At 33.8% G+C, this 25,008-nt stretch overlaps 1 protein-coding gene across 6 annotated transcripts in view; it reads left to right on the top strand.

Moving 5' to 3' along the window:
* The window catches only part of LOC117183102 (membralin), a 429,991-nt gene that overhangs the window by 205,533 nt on the left and 199,450 nt on the right, over positions 1-25,008 (top strand). For all 6 annotated transcript variants that reach the window (XR_004468345.1, XM_033376274.1, XM_033376271.1 and 3 more), the window contains one exon: positions 11,536-11,626. Coding sequence is in view for 5 of the 6 variants with exons in the window: in XM_033376274.1 (XP_033232165.1) it covers positions 11,536-11,626 (91 nt within the window). In the remaining variant the exon portion in view is untranslated. The remainder of the gene's footprint in view (positions 1-11,535; positions 11,627-25,008) is intronic.

Below are 25,008 nucleotides of genomic sequence, written 5' to 3'. Positions count from 1 at the left end.
GGGGGGGGGGGGTCCAGCTTCAGTATAGATGTGGCACAGACGCTCGTTTGCTCGTAGACAGACATGATCCAGGGACCGCACAATTATTTAAGCGTTTTATTCGAAAATACGCAATTTCGAGCCATTTCCCCCTCCATGAGGATTGGCATGGGGTGACTTTGGCGACTCGGTACGGACCTCTAAGTACCCTCTGATGACTTTTCATCGTAAAGCCACCCTTGGAAGGCATCGGTATCGATTTTAAGCCCATTTTCGCAAAGCCTTAAATTTTAGTGTTTTTTTAGTGAAATTTCGATATTTCACCCTCAAAGAACAGACTGAAGATATTATCCGATTTCAAAATTTCAAAGTGCGCTGAGTTTCGGATTGGACTGGGCCACTTTTCCGCACTCAGGCGTTTCCTGGACGCACAATGTTGGTTTTTCGCCCTAGCCAAATTTATATGCAATTTTATATTCCTAAGCTTCCGCATATAAGTTGATGGCATATTCATTTCTGGACGCGTATTTCCCTGTAGTAAAACTTCCGAGTTCTAATTTTCGCTGAATTTTGTGCTGCACTTGTTTGTTCCAGTATCTTCTCAGGAATTTCTGCTCGAACGTGAAAAAGTCCTTCACTTCATGTTTATCTATCTGCCACCAATTTACTGCTGGTCCTGAGAGATCTCTCTCTATTAGATAGTGTGTCACGTTTTCAAATGGTTGTACTGCCTCCGAGTCCTATCTCATTTGATCAATGTAGGAAATTGGACTTTTCTCACCTTTAAATTCTGGCAAGATATATTGCAGATTTGGTCGCCGATGTTCTTCTCGATCGAAGCTTCTAGTGTTATTTATTGATCGAATTCTTTCATTTCCTTGATTTCTTCTCTGTTCCCAGACTTGTACAATTTGTTGAGATATTTGATCAATTTCCGTCTCGATTCTGCTGATCCCTTGTTGCTGTTGGGCGTATAATACGCAAAATCACTTTTTCTTTTTCACTTTTTCAGTTAATCGAAACAATTATTAAATCACTTTGTCGTTTTCAATTTTTAGTCTTTAAAAAGCTTTTTAAATCACTTTGTCCTTTTCACTTTTCAGTTTGGTGAAAAACTTTGTTAATCACTCTGTCGTTTCCACTTTGCAGTCATTAAAACACTTTTTAAATCACTTTGTCCTCCGCATATTGTTTATCTTTCATTTTCAGTATTTTTATTTTACCGCTTTAGTCCACTCTTTTGTATATACTTTTAGTTTTTTCACTTTGTTGAATTCTTTTCTATCTAACTTTGCGCTTTTCACTGCTTCCTTGTGGATTTTCTACGCAATTTTTCTTTTTCTAAAATTCCCTCTAATTTTTCCATACCTTTTGGAATATTTCGTTGACTTTTTAAAGGCTGAAGTTGGATTTTCTGGAACTTCTTTTTGCCTAACAGCCTATCTAGGGCTTCCTTTGCACTCATTTAAAAAAAGTCCAATTATTTTCTTTAGTCTAGACGTTTATTTTCAAGTTAGTAGAACCAGTTCCTTGTCGTACTACATCAACGATTAGACCGAGACGTTTGCGAATTTCACCTTATGTAATCCATTTTCTATTTTCGAAAATCACTTTGTTGTTACGTGTCGATACTATCAATTCATAAAGAATACGCAGGAGGGACCAAACCGTCGACTAGGGTGAGGCCCTAGTGGCTTATTTTTATGCAGGATCGTTTACTTCCACTCTTCCTCTAAGTCTTATATCATTTTCCGGTAATTTTGAATATTAAAGGGTGTGTTCTAGGTGTTAATTAAGTTAAAAATACTGCTAATTTCTTCCTTAGGTTAACATCACATTTATTTGGCTGATTCAGCTACCTTATAATTACCTTAACTCTACCGAATCTGTTTGAGGGCCAGTTACGGGCGATTGTCAAAATTAATTAATAAGAATGGGTGAGTTGCACATTTACAAACTACACGAGAGAGACAGAAATCATGTAAAGAAGTTATGCCTCATCTGATTCTGATGTCACTCTTAGCCCTCCCTACGTTACTACACTTGCGAAGTGTCGTCAACTTGTAAAGAACAGGTGAGATCTGCTTTTGGATCAGCAATTAATTTTTTAGATGATTAATTGGCATGGTTAGTCAATTTGACGTTCTTTTACTTAACGTCCCCGAACGTTTGTTACTGATTCTAGAGAGGGCTGTAATTAACGTCCTCGCCTAATTGAACATAGAATTTGTAGGGGCTTCTTGCTGATACTGCATTTGGACTTTGCCTAGCGATTGTGCGAATAAAGACTGGATGTGTTTTACATGACTACAAGAATGCTGATCGAAAAATTTTGAAAATTAAGCAATTTTGCAGTGCACGTGCAGTATACATTGTTGCTATGCGGAACGTTCGAATGTTAATTAAACTTATTCATAATAATCAACAGGCATCCCTCACCAATTTTTTATTCCACTAAGGATCATTTTTATTTTCAGTTTTTTACGCCCAAAAATCAGTATTTACCATTATCCGTAGTTGATACCTTAATAATTTGAACTAGGAAGAACCGAAATAATTCAAATTAATGAATTGAATTAAATCAAACAATCACACTCTAATTCTATTTTTATATCCTTCCTATTAAGAGTATCAAATAGATTGATGAGTATTTTTAATCACTTATTTCGCTCTTAGAATAAAATAGGGAATTTCTATCAATTATTATTTAAGGAAGTACTTATATCCGCCCCCAATTCCCACAAGTCTCTGCCAGCGTTTAAAATTTTTAAAGCGATTATCATCTTTAATAATTTGTTCAAGTGAACATTTTGGTTTCGGACAATTATTATTGTAAACTTTTCATGATTTGTGGCTGAGGTTGATCTGCAAGTATCAGACGCATGAAAAATTAGAAGTCATCTCATTATAAACCTCCGAGCGCGCGGGGGTCTGATTAAGTGTGATTCAGCTGGGAAGGTGGTAATAACTTCGCTTTCTTTCTTTCCTTGACCAATATGCGGCCCATTATTATACCTTTCCGTGAAACCAAGGTGGGGCATGTAGCTCTGCCACCATACTTCCTAAACTTATCTGGCACGCTTATACCATGGAGCCCAGCAATGAAAATTTTTAGTTGCCCGGCTTTATAGGGTCCACCGCAGTATTATGCATATCTTTTTTGTTTGTCCACTGCTTAGATCGAAATCTATAAGAAATGTATAGTATGCATTCCACGAAACGGCTCCATGCATACAAAATTTTTAACCCGTATAATGGAATAAACCTAGATTTTCTTCTGTAGTTCGCGCTGTTTGCAGATGGTTGATTTCAGAAGACTTTGCCCCACATACATTATAATTTAAGGAAGCAGAAGTGTCAGTCATTACTTGGCAAACTTTTCCATCAATCATGGTATGCATCAGTTCGTACTCTACATTGTAAACAGTACTATTTATTTGTATTTTGCTTGCTCTCAATCATTTGATTTGCTTTTTAATGTTCTGAAGTTCATTTAAAATTATATTATTTGTTTCTAGTGCAAAATGGAATGATATAGGCAAGCAAGAGTTGGGAGATTAAGTTCGAAGGTTTTCCCACACTGTTATGGATTCGTCTGCGGAATAAAGAGAAAGCGGAGCCATTGACATCAAGAATAGATTTGAAGCAGAACTTTCCTTATTTTCTGATTCATATTCATAAGGATTTATTCCATAGATACAGAAAATAGGTGGAAAACTAGGGCTATTCTGGACATTAGTTTGATAATTTAAATAGTTCAAGTAATTGAAAGTTATTGTGAAATATCAAGTTGAAACTATAAAATATCACTGAGAAGATATTTGCAATCACTTGTTTATAAAATTTGTTTAAACAATTACTGTTAATTATTTGTTTTTGTTGAGTTTCTAAATAAGCTTCACTTTACACACATTTCCTGCAAAAAATATCAGTTTCAAGCAACAAAAAGGAGCTAATTCTGCACAAAACACATTTATTAACTAAATTGTTCGTTATAATATAAAAACATTGACTAATAAACTAATCCTGCTAGCGGTTATTTCTAGCACAAAGGGGTGTTGACTTAGACAACTGAATACAAATAACAAAATAAATTGAAACTTCCTTTTCCAAAAATCAGTTGAAGTTTTTGATTTAAAAAATATTTAAGGTGGACCAATCAGGAGCACGGAATAAACAGTCGCGCGTGCGTTAGCAGGAGTCTCATGTATTATAGTGACCGCTGTTCTGCTTTCGGTAACCCAAAGTTAATCCCCCCTCGACGCTCTCTTCAATAACACTGCGTTGGATTCCCTCTCCCATACGCACATATACGAAGACACCCTGTATACGAAGTTTAAACAAATCTTTTTCAAAAATTGGCCTCGATTGGTCTATAGAGAATTTTATTAGCTTTGATTTTAAAAAAAAACTTTAAAATTGGATTAAAATATCTGCCTGTAGACTGATTTTTCAAGAGACACTTTTTTTGCTCACTGTGCATCAGCTCGTGACGGGTGCTGACATTTCCAGGGCGAGAAGAGAGCACCAGATGGCGCCGAATGGCAAGAGCACAAGTAGCACATGGCTAGTGGTCAGACAAGACTGATGACGGGGTGCTTCGTCGGCCAGTATTTCTGAGCCCCTTGGAGGGTATCGTGTCATCTCGGATGCGGCCTGTCAAACCCTTTCGTGAAAGGCCGCATTGAGTTCTATTTTATGGTAACCATTCTGTTACACTCCCTTCCTCGTGTGGGTTCGGGCATATACCTAAAATGTCCATCATGTCTTTGTTCAAGCTTGATATACTCTTAGAAGAAGGCCCTTAAACAAAAGTTTGCAAATCTCCTGTTTTCCTTTTGAGGCTTGATTTAATAATTTTAAATCTACTTAATAATTGTGTTTTGGTTTCATTATGGGTAAATTTGCGTATTGAACTTTGAAGTTGTAATGTTTTTGCTAAATTAAAATTGTTGTGTTCTCAAGAAGGTTATGTGGTATTGTAAATAAATTCAAGCATTAAACTTTTGCGAAATTGCTATTGTAGCTCTGAACTATTATCTATAGTTTTGTTTTTGAAATTCCTGTTTTATTGAATTATAAAAATTGTAAATCAAATTTGAACTTTGTAATTAAGTTTATTATCAATTAGAGTAAATTTGTTGATCTTGTAGAATTTTAAGTTCTGCATTCCATTGTATAAAATTTTTTTCTGAGGTTGATTCTTTCAATTCTTATTATGGTTTCACCTATTTCTTTCGTCTTGAAGAGGAATGTTACTTCTGTCTTATCCTAGTAGTCGAATTGTTATCTTTCAAGTTATTTATTAGGGTCGTTTTACAGTAGTCGTGTTGAGAATATTGTTTACAGATCTTTTCGAGTTCATTTGTGTCGTTAATGCCTATGATCTATGATGTTTTGCAAGGGTGTACCTAAAGATTGTGACAATACAACAGCAGCGACTCCAAAGGGACGTAGCAAGAACTATTTTCTACAGCAAGACCCTCCCCCCTTTCCCTTCTCACCCAATTTTTAGGTTATATTCACTTGATCGATCATTAATTAGATGCAATCAAATGTTAAAGTCTGTTGGAATCGTTCTATGATAGAACGATTCCAACAGGCTTTAACATTTGATGGCATTCGATCGATTTGATTTTGTTCAATTTTTGGTTTGTGTTATTGGTGCAAATCCATTATATATTGTAACCGCCAACTTTTGGCATGGTTATCTAATAAGGGTTAATTTAATAACCGGACTTATATTCTAATTAAATTCAAAAAAATAGGGGCTTCTCATGGAGAAAGAATAAGATTATTTTGCTAAAACATTTGTTTATTCAATACACCAGATTTATCGTACCAAAATACAATGATCTCTAATTCCTAATATAAGATAATTCGTATAATAGAACGATTTGCTGTACTTATGATTTTTGCATCTATCTAAAAATCAAATTGAATTTTGAAAATGGAATTGTCTTATTGACTGGCTATCGGAATAATAACAATATTCACTCCTATGGTGAAGAAAAGATTCGTTATTTTTAGGTATATGAAGATACAATTATTATGAAGGTTCAATGACACTTCCTTTTTTGAGGTAAACACATTTTCACGAAAAATACCTGACAACTTAGAAATGGGTCTATTACCCTTATATGTTAATCCCTTACTTTAGGTAATGATATTATTGCCATCGCACGTGGTCACATTGGGATAGTCCCAGTTAAGTATAATTGGTAATTATTAACCTTTTATTTTTATATTGCCTGTCGCTCAGGCTCTAATCTCTAGGTACCAAAGAGGCTACCTAGGACGTTCGCTTACGTAGCGAGGGTCTCGGGCCACTTGTTCTAATGGTCGGTCGCTTTATTGCGGCGCCTCAGCTGGAGGCCGGAAGTGAAAGGGCAAGTGTCTACAAGCCTTCAAATAATGCAAATTTTTGTACCGACACTTGAGTCTTATTTCTCTTTTCTGGAATTTTATCTTCTCGGTCTAGTCTTCACTCGACGGAACGTGGTTTCTGAGATTTTATACTGATATGCAAAGGTCGCTTTGAAAATTAAGTCTCTTCCTCGACAGCTTCAGGGGATGATATCCCACTGGGCACTCTTAGAGAGAACTTAACCGAATAAGATTCCAAGATATTGGAATTTTATTCTTTTTAAAGAACGAATGATTGAACAAGTTCCAGAGGGTTTAGGCTCTGGGCTTCTCCTACGAATTCCCTCCTGTGACCTGTGCTTTTCAGACCCAAGATCCAGAAGACCGTTTTTCGGCTGGGTTTCCCTTTTTATAGGCACGCTTCCAGTTCTCCCTTCTCAATCTTACGTAACGTCGTCGAGGAGGGAGTTACTGGAGTTTGATACTAATTTTGCCTTTTTACAGACAACCCCTAAAACTCGAGGGTTACAATATCCATAATAATTTTTTCAGCTACGGTGAACTTAAGCAGACGATAGAACTTCTATAGTCCGCTTAAATTCATTCTGTATTTTAAAATCACACGAACGCAGCCTAGGGGACGTAGCAATGACTATTATCCTCTCGTTACTTTGCTTATGGGAGTGGGCACACCATGAATCTAAAAACCAAGGTTCCGCCAATCCGATGCTCAAATACGTTCAACTTAGAGTTCCACTAATACCCCAACCATACTCGCTATATTGGCGCGAACAGAAGGCGAAGCCAACTGCCTCGAATGCAAAAAAAAAGTCGACGGATAGTCACGGAATTATACGTCTTTCCTTTGTCGAAATTTTAAACGCGATTATCTTGACGCTTTTTTTCAGTAAATTAAAAATCGGTGCATACGATGACTCAAAACATATTTGACCGATCATGTTCATATTGGGAACACGTTTTTACGATACTTATGTTCAATGGATGAACCTAAGACCGACTAAAATTGATCAAAATAAACATGTTTTTGTTTGGGTCAAGGTTTGAAATTTGTCCGAAAAATTCAACTTTTTTGTTCTAAGGCCTCCCTTTTAGCCAATGATCGTTATTTTTCAATATTATTGGTTCAGCTAGTGATCAGATACATATACCAATTATTTTTTTGCGCAGACAGTTTCGAATAATCCTACGAGTTGCTTGAGTGTACACCGCATTCAGCATACCTTCCGGACAGCTGTACGGCAACTGTTTATATCTGCCATTTTTAATTTTTTTAGGCAACAAGAATCATTTCGTAAACTATAATTATATGATAAACAGTACGTATGACCCTGAAAAGATATATACATTCCTTACCCTCCAAAAAAAATCACGAAAGAGGACTAAGATTTGGCGTTCTATAGGGAGTGCCCACCGTAATTTAAAATCGTTTATATTCCATCCTCCAATACTTTTTCCTTCAAAGTTTTCGAATGCATATATAGTTGAAAAACCTTTTTCTTAATTTTGTTCATCTTCATATTGCTCGTAAATTTTGATGCCTTTTTATCGGCTTTGTTGCTTTGTATCTTTCCATTTGTCTACGCTTTGGAACTCTATCTCGCTATCGCTTTCTATAATTTCTATAATATTTCTATTATAATATTTCTATTATAATTTCTATAATAACAGAGTCCCGGTGGCTCAGACGAAAGCGCGCCAGGCTTTCAAGCAGGGCGACTAGGGTTCGATCCCTGTGCCGGTACCAATGGAAATTTTTCTATGCACTTTAAACTGGGGTTCTGGTTGTTCGGAATCCATCTTAAACTGTAGGTTCCCTCAAAAGAGATCAGTGTCCTCCCAGAGAAGGGGCTCCATTTTCAGGGGACTATTCCTTGGGTATCACTGAGCGACTTTGAGAGGCTCGAAAAAGAATCAGTGATTTTCATGCGAAGAGGCTCCATGTCGAGAGGATTATCGCACGGGGGTCGCTGGTCTTTTTCGAGCAATTTACACAGGTGTGGCACAATAGACTTCTAAGTTTGAGCGTAAGGGGAGGGGGGTATCACGGACTCCCCCGCCCACCAATACAACCAACAACCAACCAACCTAATTGGTTCTAGTTCGCGACCTACGTTTAAAAATGCTGAAGTAAATTGTATCGACGAATTTTTGCTAGTATTTTTTAGGAACTGCAAATCGTCTATATTCGTCCCAGGTAAAGTAATCATTATCGTTTTAAGTCTTAATTATTTTTTCGATTGTTCTGATGTGTCGCTTCGTTGGGTTCGCTTGAGGGTAGTATTTTGGTTTTCTGATATGTCTCCTCCCAAACTTTTCCGTTAATTCTCGTAATGTTTAATTCACGAATTCGGTACTGTTATTTATATGGATGATTCTTGGTGCCCCTCAACGCGAAATTGCCCGTTTGTGAAATTCAAATTCTATTATGATTCCTCTAGCTTTTTTAATTGGTATAATTGAGACACATTTTGTAAATAGTTTCAAGAACACACAATTGTATTGGTGGTTTCTCTTTTTAGAAATTAGTAGTAGACCCATGAAATCAGCTACCATGGTCGATGGTTCTTCGATTATCTTTTTTCCATCAATCTTATCTTACTTGATTTTACTCTTTGACCAGTTTGGAAATTTGTTACGTATTTCCTTACGCCCGAATATATCCCTGGCCAGGAGTAATTCTCGGAAATTTTCGTGTAACCTTTCTCTAAGTCTAAATGTCCTGTTTTGGTTTCATCGGTGTTTTCTCGTAAAACTTGGCGTTTCAAGCTTTGGGATACGACTAATTTGCAAGGGTTTGATTGGTAATAGAGTAGATTTTAGTGGGTCAGTTCTGTGAAAATAGGGTTGCGAATCTTTGATTTTCCATTTTTCATGTTGTTCGGCTCTTTTTGTAACTTTTGTGATCTTAGTAGAGTACCAGTCATCTGTTTGGTTCTTGACGTCCAATTTTGATTTTTAAGCTACCAGCCAACGCAAACGTGAAATTGTTTTTTGATTCCCCTGATCTTAAAAAATAGACTCAGGGACGAAATTTGAGTTACTTTTGCGGTATACGGGTTTGTAGTCATATTCGAGGGGTTCCAGTGCTCATCTGGCTAATCGGCCAGTGGGTTTTTACGCTATGTAGCCATTTTAACCCTGGGTGGTCCAGGGACTGTGAATGCTGTAGTGGGTTTTGAACTTTCTGCTAACGAAATTTTTTAGTTACCTAATTCTAGATCAATTTTGGAAATAAATTTTTCTGAACTCAAAGTGTCCACTATTTCTGTTATGGGTCGGATTTGGTAGAGGTGCTTTTTCGTTAGGTTATTGACTTCTAAAATCTGTGTGTTCAAAAAATAAGGTGACTTTATGGTTTTCTCAAAAAATATTCATTTATTCCTCAATATTTATGTTGTCCCCTTCAAATTAATCTCCGTCAGATATAATACACTTGTGCCAAATCCGGTTAATATGGAGGCTGAGGAATGACTGTGGTGCTGTTTTTGTTCAGAAAATCTTTCACAAGCAACGATGAATGAGTAGGTGCATTATCGTGATGCAAAAGCCACGAATTTTTTTTTCAAAGTTCCGGACGTTTTTTGCGTATCGCCTCTCGCAAACGGCGCATGAGCCAACCGATATGCCAACAGCTTCAGCAACTTCTCTGATGGTAATTCGGCGATTTTTCAACACCATTTCTTCCACTGCTTGAACGTTTTCATCTGTTGTTGAAGTGCTGGGACGTCCAGGGCGAGGTTCGTCTTCGACATCCTCTCGGCCTTCTTGGAACAGCCTGTACCACTTATACACATTTTTCTTACTCAGAGTAGACTCACCGTATGCAACTGTCAACGTTTCAAGAGTTTTAGAGCACTGGATTCCATTTTTAACACAAAATTTAATGCAAACTCTTTGCTACATTTTTTTCGAGAGAAGAAAATCCCCGAGCACACCAAACCCTTCTAAACTTTTACGCCTTTGCCAAAGCCTACGCTTTAGCCCCCACGGCCATCGTCCCACTATATTTTTTTGCGCGAAATATATGCATACTTTTTGAGGATAGTTTCGGCAAAATAATCTTGTAATGCATTTTTTAGGTTATAGTGGTTTGAGTCTTAGTTTTTCTGAGTTGTTAAGGGCATGTGATACTTAACAAATTATCGATTTTACCAGTGTTATGTTCCCTGGGCTTTTTTCTCACAGTAAAAAAGATTTTGCCTTAAAAAATGGGAACATGATAGCCAACATGCTAACGGACGTTCTCGGACTTTTTTTTGTGGGTAATTCGAAAAAATTTAATTTTGCTGGATTTGATTAATCCTTTATTCAGAAGGAATTTTTTCATAAGCTGAAAAACGATCCTAACATCAAAATAGTGTACATGCATACAATTTTTATTTAGCACAATACATTTTATTTGCTTATATCTCACAAAAAGAGTCATGGGACGTCCGTTATAATATTTTATTTTATAGTATCTCCGAATTCAGTTTTTAAACATTTTCATTTTTGTGGAATCAAAACTGAACGAACTGAACCCGATTTACCACATGACGAAGTATCACATGCACTTAATGATCTTCAAACATTGCATTGTTCTTTCTGAATCCGGCCACCAGAGGGAAGGTAAAGTCCCTAGGAAGTCCTAGGCGGTTTTAACTATTGCGCGCTGGTAGAAGGTGATAAAAATATCTGTAATTTGGTATGTTGGGCGTTTTGCAAAACGGCAGTGCAAGGCTCTAGAGTCGTATCTCTGTTCGAGTTTTGGATACATGACCCTAGAATTTAGGCTAAGCACACGGGGAAAAAATCTAAGTATAATAGCATGAGCATGTCCTTTAAAAGTAGTATTGCGGTGTGAAGAAAGCTGCCACTTGGCCGTAGTATGGTTTCAAAAGACTCTTGTGATTTCAGTATGGGTTTCTTACAGTGGTAACGCAGGTATTGTGGGAAAATGCAAAGCACAAGAAACCTATACCAAAATCTCAAGAGTTCCTTGCAATCACAGCACGGTTAACAGATTGGTTTTTCTCGCTCGGCGAGACTGCTATCAGAGCATGGGATGTTTTACTTTCCATGTATAAGACATTCTCATGCTCAAAGTACATGAATTCTAGCTAGTATAGCAAGGAAAAAACCTGGTGCTAACGCATTTGTTGCTTGCTATTCTACTTACTTTCTTTACAGGAACGTTGTTACTGGAGAACATTACCGCTTTGTAAGCATGTGGATGGCTAGAACTTCTTACGTAGCTGCATTTTTCATCATGATAGTATTTGTAAGTATTACATTATCTGTTACAATATTTTTTTCTCCTGAAGAACCCCTTTGGTTAAAGAAGATACACACAAATATCTTAAATCGTTTTATAGAAAAATATATTAAAAGATATTTTCGCGTTGATAAGCTAAAAACTTTTTACTTTCATTATTCTAGATTTCGTGGGATTACTTAAGTAATACCTCTGTAAACTTCTGTGAAAATAATTAACCCATTGATAATTTAAATTGATATACAAAAGTTGAACTTTTACCAGAGAAATAGGTCGGTCAGTAAATTCTTTTTTGACCTTTATCGCATGCTATTTTAGTATCTATTCAATGAAATTTCTTCATAGTAAGAATGCTGATTCTCCGAGTAAAAACTGAACAAACGTGGCGCGCGGTTAATGGGAGGGGATGCGTGCAAGGATAAAAAAAATGTTTTATAGATGTATTCTTATGGCTTGACAATAAATTGGAACTTGCATGAGGAAAAGTATCAGAGAATTATTTAATTTAGAAAAACTTCGAGTGATAAAGTTATTCCGTATTTTAAATTGGAGCTATCTGAAAATCTGAAGATACAATAAGGGGCTGTACTATAAATTAAGCAACGGATTACAAGCCCTCTCCAGCCTCCCCTGTAATAAAACGCAACCGAATTGTTTATCCCCCCCCCCTCCCATTACTCTACGTGATCTATGGTTTCCAGAAATAATACGATATGAGACTTTAAATTGATGGAAATTTGTTGCATGAAAGATAAAACATACTTTACAAGGGAACACATAATTTTCAATTTCTCATATTTTTCCTTGACCATTTTATCATTTTCCCTGGCCGATAATCTTCAAATCCCAGCATTTTAATCTTGTAAATTTTTAGCACAGGATCTTCCATAAACGGAGTAAAACAATATTCCAGATACTGAAATTCTTAACACAAAATTTAATTGAAATTTAAACCAAAACAAATGAAATTTCACTTACAAAAATATGAATTTTAAGACCAAAATGGCAAACTTGTAACAAATAAAAGTTTTTCAAACATGAAATGAAAAAATGATCACCTAAATTGTTGAACATTTTAGTAAAGATCGATTTTTTTCGACAGAAATTGAATTTTCAGCCCAAAATGTGATTTTTTATCAAAAAATTAATTTACAACAAGAACAAAAATTGAACAAAATGGGTTAAATTTTTAAATCAATAAATGATCTAGTAATTAAAAAGATTTATTTTAAAGAAAATATGTACATTTTTTATCAAATAGTTGAATTTTCAACTGAAACATAGAATTCAACCAAACCCAGAATTTTTAAATTTTGAGTTCATATATATATTTTTTAATTTAACGAATTAGGTAAATGATCAACCAAAGACAAAGCTTCATTCAAAATAAGAAAATTTTAATAATAAGTTCAACTCTCTTACACGCATTTTAAATTTTTGATATACAAATATCAATTTTAAATAAAATAGCTCAACTTTTAACCAAACAGAAGATTTTCAACTAGAAATATGAATCTTCAAAAACAAAAGATTTCTCAAGAAAGTGGTTCAACCAAAATTTTCAAACGAAGTTGTTGAAGTTTTCGAGAAAAGGATATTCATTTTTAATCAAACAGTTGCATTTTTATCCAGAAATATAAAAGTTCGACTAAAACACATACATTTTTTAATCAAAAAAACAAACCATCAACAACAAAATTAAATTTTCACCCAAAAAAGATTGAAGTTTGACTCTTCAAAACCAAGAAGTAGTTCTCAACGTTGAATTCTCATCCAAATAGGATGACTTATCAACAAAACTGTTGAATTTTCAAACAAAAAACTTGCATTTTTATTCAAGAAATATGCAATTTCTACTAAAATAGATCAATTTTTTAACTAAAAAGACAAATTTTCATAAAAATGGTTGAGTATTATCCAACAAATATTTCAATCGGCTTTTTATAACCAACATATGAATTTCAATCAAAAACTCAATTTTGTACAGTTCTTTAGCAAAAATGGAATAGCTATATTTTCATCGAAAAATTAATTTCCAGCAAAAAAATTCAACCAAATTGGTTAAATTTTTAATCAAATAAATGAACTAGTAATTAAAAAGATTAATTTTTAACAAAATACGTACATTTTTAATCATATAGTTAAATTTTCAACTGAAACATAAAATTCAACCAAACCTAGAAAACACGAATTAACAAAAATCTTGCATCCAAAAAGTACCTACAATTTTGTTAGATATTAATCACTTTTTCATAGGATACGTAGTGTTTATTTTAATCGTAGAAAGCTACATTAGAAGTAAACGAAATTGTATTTTTGGACGAACGAAACAAGCTAAGAAAAAAAATGGAACAAGAGTTGTTCACCCGAAAAACAGCTACACATTTTTTATTAATCATTTAATGACAGAATGAGTAATTTTTGTTTTAATTGTAAAAAATGAAATTAAAAATAAGAACATTTATATTTTGGAAAAATGGCACAAGCTATGACAAAAATTAATAGACAAAAGTTGCTCTTCCCAAAAAGAGTCAAAACTCATCCAAATTGGTCATGAATATTTCTTTGATAGGACTTGTTGTTTTTGTTTAAATCATAAAAAATAACGTTAAGGCCATGTGATGAGTGGGTCACGTGACCAGATTCCTACCTTACCGCTACTTTTTTTATTTATCAACTTATATTCACAAGAAAAGCCACATCGAGTTGAAAATTTGGGTTACTCAACATGAAGCACTAAGAATGGTAGGTCTGGTCCTACATTTGTATAATTATGAAAAAAGTTTTTTGTTGTAAATAATTTTTTTTTCTTTTTTTATAATTATTAAAATTTAGGACCAGACCAATCTTTCTTAGTGCTTCTTATTTATTATTTCAAAATGTTTTACTCGATGTGGCGCTTCGTGTAAAAATAAGTTAGGAAATAAGAAAGGTTGCGGTAAGGTAGGAATCTGCTGACATGATCCACTCTTCACATGGCCTTAAAAATAAAAAACAAATTAATTTGTTAAAAAACGAAACAAAGTACGAAAAAAATGAATATACGAAAGTTGTTAACCCAAAAATAATCTACTGATTTGTTACTAATAATTTTTAGATAGGATGAGTACATTTTGTTTTAATCGTTAAAAATAAGATTAAAAATAAAAAGCATTATTTTTTTGGAAAAACAACTTAAGAGATAAAAAACTCAAGACAAGAGTTGTTTAACCAAAAATGATCTACAAATTTGTTGTAAACTCTTGTTATAAAAATATATTGATAATAAAAAATTATTACATTTGCTTGCGAGAAAAAATATGTTGCTGTCTTATTTGTATCGAAGTATCTGAATGGATGTACTAAAATGAAAAATATTGTTAACAAGTATTGTTCATCATCGTTATAAATAAATCATAAGACATAGCTTTATTACATATAACTTAATTTAAAAAAAGAAACAAATGAATTCTTTAACAGAAGGAAAACACTCTGAAACATTGTTTAAAAACAATAAAAAAAAACATTAAAAAATAAGCATGAACACCAAGAATAATTTTGTGAAAAAAATGTTAATTTATTTAAGACTGTAAATATTGCCTAATTTTAAAAAAACCTATGGAAATGAGGAATATGAGAAATCAGTAAGTCAAAAAAGGAACCAGATTGCTTAACAGATCTAACTTTGTTAAAAAAAAAGATTACAATTGATTGTAACTTGAAAATAGGCTAAACACAAACATTGATTTTGTCTCTGTGCGTATAACACTAGTGAAGCGCACATTCACCTTCCTGTTTTTGTATTTACTAATTTTAAAAACCTAAAAAATTAAAATTCAAGACTAAAAAATTTGTTAGTAAGAATAATTTATAAGAATTTCAAAACGAGTAGAATAAATTAATAAACCATTATATCTGACAGATATAAAGATGTCAAGTAAATCATATCTTTTTAAATTTATTTTCTCGATGGCCCAACATGAATTTAACTCATTATGTTTAACCACCTCAGAGATATTTTTTTATAATTAAAATGAGCATTAGATTCCTAGCAAGCGTATGAAACAAAATCACGATTTTTTTAGCAGTATTTAGTTTATTTATTTATTTTTTAATAAATGTAAACAATATAAATTTTTTTGAAAAGAATTTCCTTTCTCAACTTTAACCCTCACATAAATTTGAAATTAACTCGAATTATAATTTTAGCATAGGATAAGGCAAAGAATTTGTTGCTTATACAATTTTATTAATTTAAACAAATTTTATAAACTTGAGTTATTTTCATAACTTTTGCACACACAAAAATCCTGTGCTATCTAATACGTATCAAAAGTTTCTGCTTAAACCTACTAATCTGCAAAAATGTAGTAAGGCTTAACACTTAGGTTTGTTACACATAATTTAAGAAAAAGTATATACAATTTTTGTCCTCTTTTCTTGGGAAAATTTTTCTTACATTTTAAATGTATTAAAGTGGCATACTAGTTTCAACTTGCTGCAGAATATTGTGAATACTGAAGATTCATATTTTTTAATAAATAATTCAAATTGAAAAAAGAAAATATTTATCTCTTTTTTTGCGGAAAAAATTCGCTGCGACAGATATGTATAGAATTGGATTTTCAGACATAATAAATTTAAAATATTTGATGTTTCTTCAAAAATCATGAAGGTTAAGAAAATATAAAAATTACCGCTCCTGTTTTCAGAAAAAACTCACTTCTATCTTTTTTGTATAGAAATAACTTATCAGACTGAAAAGAATCCATAAAATTCTGAATTCTAAAAGTTATGTTTGTTAACTTCAATTTTGTATGAATTTTTTTTTCATTTTCAATAATTTTTTGAAGCTAAATAAGTTTGGTAAGCTATTACGATATACATAAGATGAGAACGAATTTTTGTTTGGGGAAATTATAATGATTTTATATTTGCTAACTTGAATTAGTATCTACAAAAAAAAATAATTTTTGAAAATATTTTGCATGAAAATAAGTTTGGTCAGCTATTTCAATACATATTACACTTAAAAAAATATTGAGAAAAATAAAAAAGTGGGATTCTCGTGAAATTAGACTTTTTTCATGTTTTTACAATTTGAAGAAAATAATAAAAAAGATTTTCTTAAAAACCCTGGCTACAAAAGTTATTTAGCAATCATTGAACTTACAAGATATCTTCATTATCAAAGTACAAGTTCAAAAAATTAAGAAAAAATTTAAAGGTGGGTTTTTTGAGAAAATCTATTTTTAATTTTTTCAGAAAAACCGCTGCCATTTTGTTAAGGTTGAACCTTTTTTTAATTTTCCGTTTGAAAATCGGAAAAATACGTATCGCCTGATTTCATCTAAGAAACAGCATATTTCTCCCTCGAGATATTCTGCGATTTCAAGTAAAGGGCCCTGTCTGATATGAAACGGATTGCCATGACAATTTTTTATTTGTTCAATTAAGTTACTTTTAATAAAGATACATATTATGATTTATTTATAACAATGATGAATAATACTTGTTAACAATATTTTTATTTGAGTACATCCGTTCAGATATATATTTTGATACAGATCAGACAGAAAAAATATTTTTTTTCTCGAAAGCTAATGTTAATTTTTTTATTTTGAATATACTTTTATGAAAAGAGTTGGCAACAAAATTGTGGACCATTTTCTGTTAAACACCTTCTTTCTTTTAATTTTTTGTCTCTTATGTGGTTTTCCACACAATTATTTTTTTTTATTTCTTAATCTTATTTTTCACGATTGAAAGAAAATGTTCTAGTCCTATCTTTGGCCTATTTATTTTCTTTTGTTCCTTGTGTCATTTTTCAACTAATTTAATTTTTTACTTTTTCATGTCGTTTTTTACGAATAAAACGAACAGTACGTAGCCTATAAAATGTTATTCATAACAAAATTGTAGATACATTTTCGATTTTTATTTGCAAACGTTTATGTCCCGTTTTTAATTTTAGCTGCTGATATATATATATATATATATATATATATACGAGGTTTGTTCAAAAAATAAGGTGACTTTATGGTTTTCTCAAAAAATATTCATTTATTCCTCATTATTTATGTAGTCCCCTTCAAAGTAATCCCCCTCAGATATAATACACTTGTGCCAACGCTTTTTCCAATCATCGAAGCACTTCTAATAATCATTTTGTGGTATAGCCTTTAGTTCTTTCAGCGATGCAGTTTTTATCTCCTCAGTCGTTGAAAATCGATGTCCTTTTGTGGGTCTCTTCAGTTTTGGGAAAAGAAAAAAGTCATTGGGGGCCAAATCCGGTGAATATGGAGGCTGAGGCATGACTGTGGCGCTGGTTTTGGTCAGAAAATCTTTCACAAGCAACGATGAATGAGCAGGTGCATTATCATTATGCAAAAGCCACGAATTGTTTTTCCAAAGTTCCGGACGTTTTTTACGTAACGCCTTATATACGACCTTGTGGTAACAATTCCTGATGCACTACGCCACGGTAATCAAAAAAGACAGTGAGCAAAACCTGCACATTTGACCGAACTTGACGTGCTTTTTTCGGTCTAGAAGACTCAGGATGCTTCTACTGAGATGATTGGGCTTTAGTTTCGACGTCATAACCATATACCCACGATTCATCCCCAGTTATAACCCTTTTGGGAAAATCAGGATCATTATTGACTTCATTCAACATCTCCTGAGCGATGGTCATGCGATGGATCTTTTGATCAAAATTAAGCAGTTTTGAAACAAATATCGCTGACGCACATCTCATGCCCAAAACGTCCGAACAGATAGCATGGCATGAGCCAACCGATATGCCAACATTTTCAGCAACTTCTCTGATGGTAATTCGGCGATTTTTCAACACCATTTCTTCCACTGCTTGAACGTTTTCATCTATTGTTGACCTGCTGGGACGTCCAGGGCGAGATTCGTCTTCGACATCCTCTCGGCCTTCTTGGAACAGCTTGTACCACTTATACACATTTTTCTTACTCAGAGTAGACTCACCGTATGCAACTGTCAACATTTCAAGAGTTTTAGAGCACTGGATTCCGTTTTTAACACAAAATTTAATGCAAACTCTTTACCCCATTTTTTTCGAAAGAAGAAAATCGCCGAGCACACCAAACCCTTCTAACCTTTTACGCCTCTGCCAGAAAAACAACACGAGCTATATAGTCAAAACTGTGAATATATGATCGTGACGAGTGTACCAACACAACAAAACAAAAAATTTAAAACTTGAATGTACATAGCCCGCGAAAATTGAAAAGTCACCTTACTGTTTGAACACACCTCGTATATGTATAGCTCAAATTTAGCTATGAGGACAACTACGCGATTTGACCAGGAGCGGGTGCCATCCTACAAAATTGCACTTGCTTCCAGCAAAATTACGATAACGTTTTAGCCGTAACAACGTCTCACGACCGTGAGATAGGTGGTTACAGTCAGCGATGGACTCAATATGACGATCCAGAAAAAGTCTCGTCCACCCTTAGGAAACTAAGCGACATAAAAACGACCGCCTTCTGCATTTTCCCCACTTTCTTGATGTAAGTTTTCAGGATTGAGTGCTCGGGATGTATAATGTTTAGTGCATTATGCATTTAACTCTTCCGCTGCTATGTACAGAAATGCTTATATGCCTACTTCTTCGTGTTTCCTGACTATTTGAAGAAGAGGGTCTCGTCTATTTGCGACTATATGTACTGTACCAAGAATAATCCTCTTGTGACGACATTCGAGATTCAGTATCCTGCGACTACCTAAGCAGCATGAGACACAAAGTCGCAAAACAGACGACTTCAGGTGCCCGCTCTTGTACGTGTGCATAACTTTTTGTGAGCCGATATCGAAGAATACGAGATCGTCCTTCGTACAATAAAAATAATAATAAAAATAATAAAAATAAAAATAATTCGTACAGATCGTCCTTCGTAGAGTACTACCTGGACGACAAGTATGTTCGTTTCATATTTCTGCATCGGAGAGAGTACGTTCTAAATGTTACGTCGCGCGTGCGACACTGTGGCACATCCAGGTAATTATAGATCTCTCCAGCGTCAGGTTGTTATATAGCGCTTCTGTCGACGAGCTCAGGGTTTTCGGGGATGCTATTCAGTTTTCATCGCTTCAGATTAACTTTGGCGCATTTTTCTGACCCAAACTCAATTTCAATCTCCCGAGTGTAGTCCTCGACAATCCTTAGAGCTATATCCAGTTGCTCTTTATCTCTTGCACAGATCTTGAAATCATCCATGTAAAATACATGAGTGACCTCATGCTGTCGATATCCGGGCTTACCGCAGAAGTACCCTTGAGATTGGCGAGATGCAGAGATACCGGGAATATTCTCTCTATGTACCTCACGATGTGCTGATGAACCTTTAGTATGTGTGAGGTTGATTCAAAAGGTTTCCGGTAGTCAATCCAGGCCATTGTTAGGCTGTGCTGAAAGGAGCAGCGTTGGCATAGTCCAAATTTATACAAGTAAAAATCTGACCTTTGATTTTGAGTGTAACCTCCTCCCACTCCCAATTTGTTCGTTTTCCGGAAAACGAAATTCCGTAATTTTTTAACATTAACCCGGCTTTTTAAATTAACATGAGAGTTTCAAATGGGAAAAGTTTGATTTTTTAAAAAAATATATATTTATATACACTGCAAAAAACTTTCGGGATATTTACAAATCGCCTAGTAATTATACGTGCAGTTTATTTTTAAATTGCAATATATAACCTTATTAATTCACGATACTACAATACTTATTTGTAATCTAATGTGATTTCACTTCAGGTGGCAATGTGAAAATAAAATGAAGCTTGTTCTATTTGCAGTCGACTGTAAAATTACTACGTCCGATGATGGAAATTATTCGATCGGCATAGGACACAGTAAATTTACGTAAGGTGATAAACTTACTTGGGGTGTTAAGTATACGAAAGTCTATGTACATTTTGATGACGTGTGCTTTTCAATCATAAGGGAGTAAGTCCGCACGGACAAACGCCGCAGAAGTATTTGCAGGACCTTAATTTGGACTATTTGGATCTAGGGAAAGTCGTGCCAAACGATGAGTTCCAGAGACGCCCGAACGATCTTTTGTCATTTGGTGCGCATTTCGCTTGTTGTTTTGTGCGTCATATGGATTTCCACCTTTTTTGATATTTTGGACAACTTCAAAATTTGAAAAGGGTTATTATATAAAAATTCTTATATATGAATTCTTTATATAAAAATTCTGTCAGCTCCATCTGACAAAAACATCATAGCCAAGGAGAATGAAAAGAAGGAGAGGTATAGAGACCTTAGAAGGGAGTTGCAACGATTGTACCCGTAATATTCTGTTAAATTAATCGTCCTTATCATCAGCGCTTTTGGAGGTGCCAAGCTTTCATTGGTTAATAGCCATTACACTGTCCGATAGTTCTCGAGTTTGATTAAATTGAAAAAAAGAAAACAGCAAGAAAATATAAAAAATTACAACTGCGAAAAATGTGTTAGTGTAAACAATTAAACTTCATATTCACGTCGTTTTTCGATAAAAAAATTCACCCGAGGAACACACCTTACCTTAAGAGAATCGTAATAAGAATTTTCATTATAATAGAACATTGTTAAATTACAATACGAGTTTATTAAATTTTAACGACAAGTGCAATATCACACACATGTTCACAAGTGCATACTTGTACCCTTTCTTTTGTCTAGAATAAACATTTACCTGTTATGGAGTAATTAGGTACATGTGTCCGGAAAGTGCTCTAAACATGCAAAATAATAGTTGTTTATCAAATTTATGTTAAGATGGTATTTTTTTATTTATTTTCTCAACATGAATTATTTTTAAATGGTAAGTAACGAGTTTCCCAGTATTTTTTAAATAATTTTAATTTGTTGAAAAAAATTTGGTAAAAACATTTTTTTCTTCCTGTAAATTGTGAAAAGTTATTATTTTTCGGGATAAATGATGGAAAGTTGATGAATGTCGATAGTTGTATTTCTTGTTTAACATATTTTGTAATTACTTAAATAATTTTTTTTTTATTTAAACATATTTTTACCCCGGTAAAGCGAGAATGATTATTAGTTGTTTAAATAATTGCATAATATCTCAAGCCCAAAAACATTTAACATTCGTTAATTATATTATTAATTGCTGAATAGAAAATTTTTTCACGATATACAGAGAAAAAATTGCTTAAACAATTTTAAATTGTTTAAGTAAATTGAAATTTTTTTTAAATGGTAAAAATCCTGTAGAAAAAATATTACTCTTAAAATCCCTCACATATACCATTAATTTCAGAAAATAATAACTTTTTAAGACTTTACAGAGAAATTGTTTAACGCTAGAACTTTCAAGGTTGACCGTACCACCCGAACTACCGTGTGAGTCGAAATGACACATATGTGATCTCCATTTTTATCATAATTTCAGCAATGCGCGATTGATTCTTACTGATGTGGATTCATGTTTTCATTATGTGAAAAAGTAATAACGTAATATTTTCCACACAAAATTGCGATTATCATCTTTTCCAATGTAAAGAAACCCGTTTAAGGTGCAGCGATACTTAGAATTATACAAAAGTCAGTATTCGCAATATCATATTAGCCTGGCTTACTAGGCAAGAACTCACGAATTTTTTTAACAGAAGAATCGTTGCTCCAAACCTTTAACTTGATTAAGAAAGTTATGCATGTTTAATTTAAATTTAGTAAAGGACCTTTGAAATGTGTACACGAACGATTTATGATCAAACACCTTGGCTTTATTTTTATTTTTCACAAGAAAGTTAAAATTCAGAACTTTGTTAAAATGTGTAGAAAATACATTTTTGTTATCTTCATCCACAAACTCTTACAAGCCACAATTCAGGCGAACCAATATTGCAGAAATAAGGAAATACTATAGATTCCAATAGCTCTGAAATATTTTGCAAAGGAATCTTGGACGAGCCAGAACAGTGGCGAAAATTTTTAAGGAAATATTACGATTTAATTGCTAAATACATAGCTACAATTTTGCACTAAATTTAAGAGAAAGCAAGTTTTACGCTCATTCGCAGAACCTTACGTGCCACAATGCGGGTGAACCAACATTGCAGAAAGAGATTTTATTGTGAATTTAGATAGCTTTGAATGATTTGCGTCTATATCTTTGGGGAACCAAGTGACGAAGGATCTAATCCCAAAGAAAGCCTCCAATTCAATTGTAAATCACCTAGCTACTGCTTTTTTCTTTTAAAAATTAAATATAAAATTTAAAATCGAAGGCGGAGTGTCAAACTCAGTGGTACCTCTCTTCCGGTGGACTCGCTCTCCGCGTCGGTTGAGCGCGCTATGCCGATCGCGTTCGGGATAAAATGTACATAAATGTACTAGAAACGGTGATAGGTACTGCTACGTGTGCGGTGATTTTAAGATGAAGAAAAACTTTTAAAAATTTCACTCAAAATCTGCGTCAAATATATCAGCGCTGCTCTGAGTGTGAGGTGATCCAAAGAAACTATTTTGTGTTACCCAAAATGATCTGCTGTGTTTCCAGATCAATGTTGAACCGACATAATGAGCATGCCTGCCAAAATGAAATTTGTTACACCAACTGTTTGGCGGGAGCCCTACAGCAAAGACGATTGTTATGTCTGTTTGACTGACACAGTAGGATTCAACTCCAGTAATTTGTACAAAATTAAGTATGCAATCGTGTCCAGCGCAACCAAAGCTTCCATGTCTGAGATAAGTAATAAGAAAGATCATGAAGTAGCCCTTAATGTATCCGTGGCTGATATGGAGATTGATGAAGCAACTGATGAAGATGTCAATGAAGAGAGCAGCGAGAGTATAACGACGCCCCTGATCAGGAAGAATATGTTGTAAATAAGACAAAAGATGGTACGCCGCGCCCATTCAAACAAGAAGAACTGATTGATTTAATCAGAGAACTAGGGCTGCCGAAAGATGGTGCTGAATTGCTAGCTTCAAGATTGAAAGAAAGTAATATGCTATGTAAAGGAACAAAGGAAATGGAAAGACGTTCCCAAGGTAGATGGAACACGAATATGATGGCAGACTTGTGTTGGATGCTTAAAAGAGAGAGTGTCCATAGTACAAGGCCTTATGCTTGTATGCGGGGCTCTACAAGGATGGACGAACCCCTTTCTCTAGCTTCTAGTGGGAACACCAATGATCTAGTACTGAACTTTTGAGGGAGGAGCAGAGATTGAGTGGTCGAGGCTGCCTGAAAACTCGGTATTGCTAGATGCGAGTGGTGTTCGTGAAAGCATACAAAGCAGGGCGGCCAGCAGATGAGAACCGAAGCGAGAAATTGTTTCCAGTTCACCACTAGCGGTCGACTACTCATATTCATAGGTAGATATTCGGTATCTGAACAGTTCCCAAGAACCCCAGGCTAGATTATCACGAGGAGGAGAGGATTGAAAATTCACTTTTTTGTGAAAATATGTAAATATTTTTTTGGAAATTGATTCTTTGGTAGAAAACTCACCTCTGGAGTTAAAAAATTAACCATGATTTTAAAAATAATTATTTTTTGAGTTAACAGTGAATTTTTGTAACGGAAAATTGAACTATTTCATTCAAAACTTCATCTCTTTGGTTACAAGTTTAATTATTGTGTTGAAAATTCGTAATTTTTTATTGAAAATTATTTTTCCTAGTTGAAAATGTAACTATTTAGGTGCAAATATTTTGTTGAAAATAAAACTTAACTATTTTACTTGAATATTTACCTTTTTAGTTAAATGATTTACTATTTTAATGGTAAATAGTTCGTCTTAGTTGAGAATTAACCTCAGTGGTTAGAGAATTAACGATTTTGTTAAAAATAAATTTTGATATGTAAAAAATGATTTCTTCAAACTAAAACTTATATAAATTCCGTTATAAATTCACCACTGTAGTTCAAAAATGTACTATATTGTCGATTTTTGTTACCAAAAATAATATTTCATTTTTTCCACCCTTTTGTTACAACTTCAAGTTCTTGAAATTCAAATAAAATGTATTATAATTTAAACTCGTAAGCTGTTGTGATACGGTGAAAACAGCTTAAAAATTAGCCGAAGAATATTGAAAAATGTTGATTATTTCGAAAGTTATTGAAAATTTAAGAAAACATTGAAATTTACACTATATTTGCAATATCTACTTAAAAAGTAGATAAATTGGCTTCACCCTGGGCTTATTTTAAACAGAATTTCGAAAACAATCAACCTTTTAAAGAGAATTTTTTTTAGCTCTGGTATAATTAAAGTTAAGAGAATTTATTCAGTCATAAAAAAAGAGGTGGACTTTATGCAATTCGCTTATGACAATCACATTTTTCATGATACATATATCAATTCACTGCGCTGCAAATGTCACTGACAAACATATAGAAATAAATTCCC

The sequence above is a fragment of the Belonocnema kinseyi genome, chromosome 2 (genome assembly GCF_010883055.1).
Source record: "Belonocnema kinseyi isolate 2016_QV_RU_SX_M_011 chromosome 2, B_treatae_v1, whole genome shotgun sequence".
NCBI classification, from domain to species: domain Eukaryota; kingdom Metazoa; phylum Arthropoda; class Insecta; order Hymenoptera; family Cynipidae; genus Belonocnema; species Belonocnema kinseyi.
Note: the sequence above shows the minus strand (reverse complement) of the source record. Positions and strands in the feature narration are given on the sequence as shown.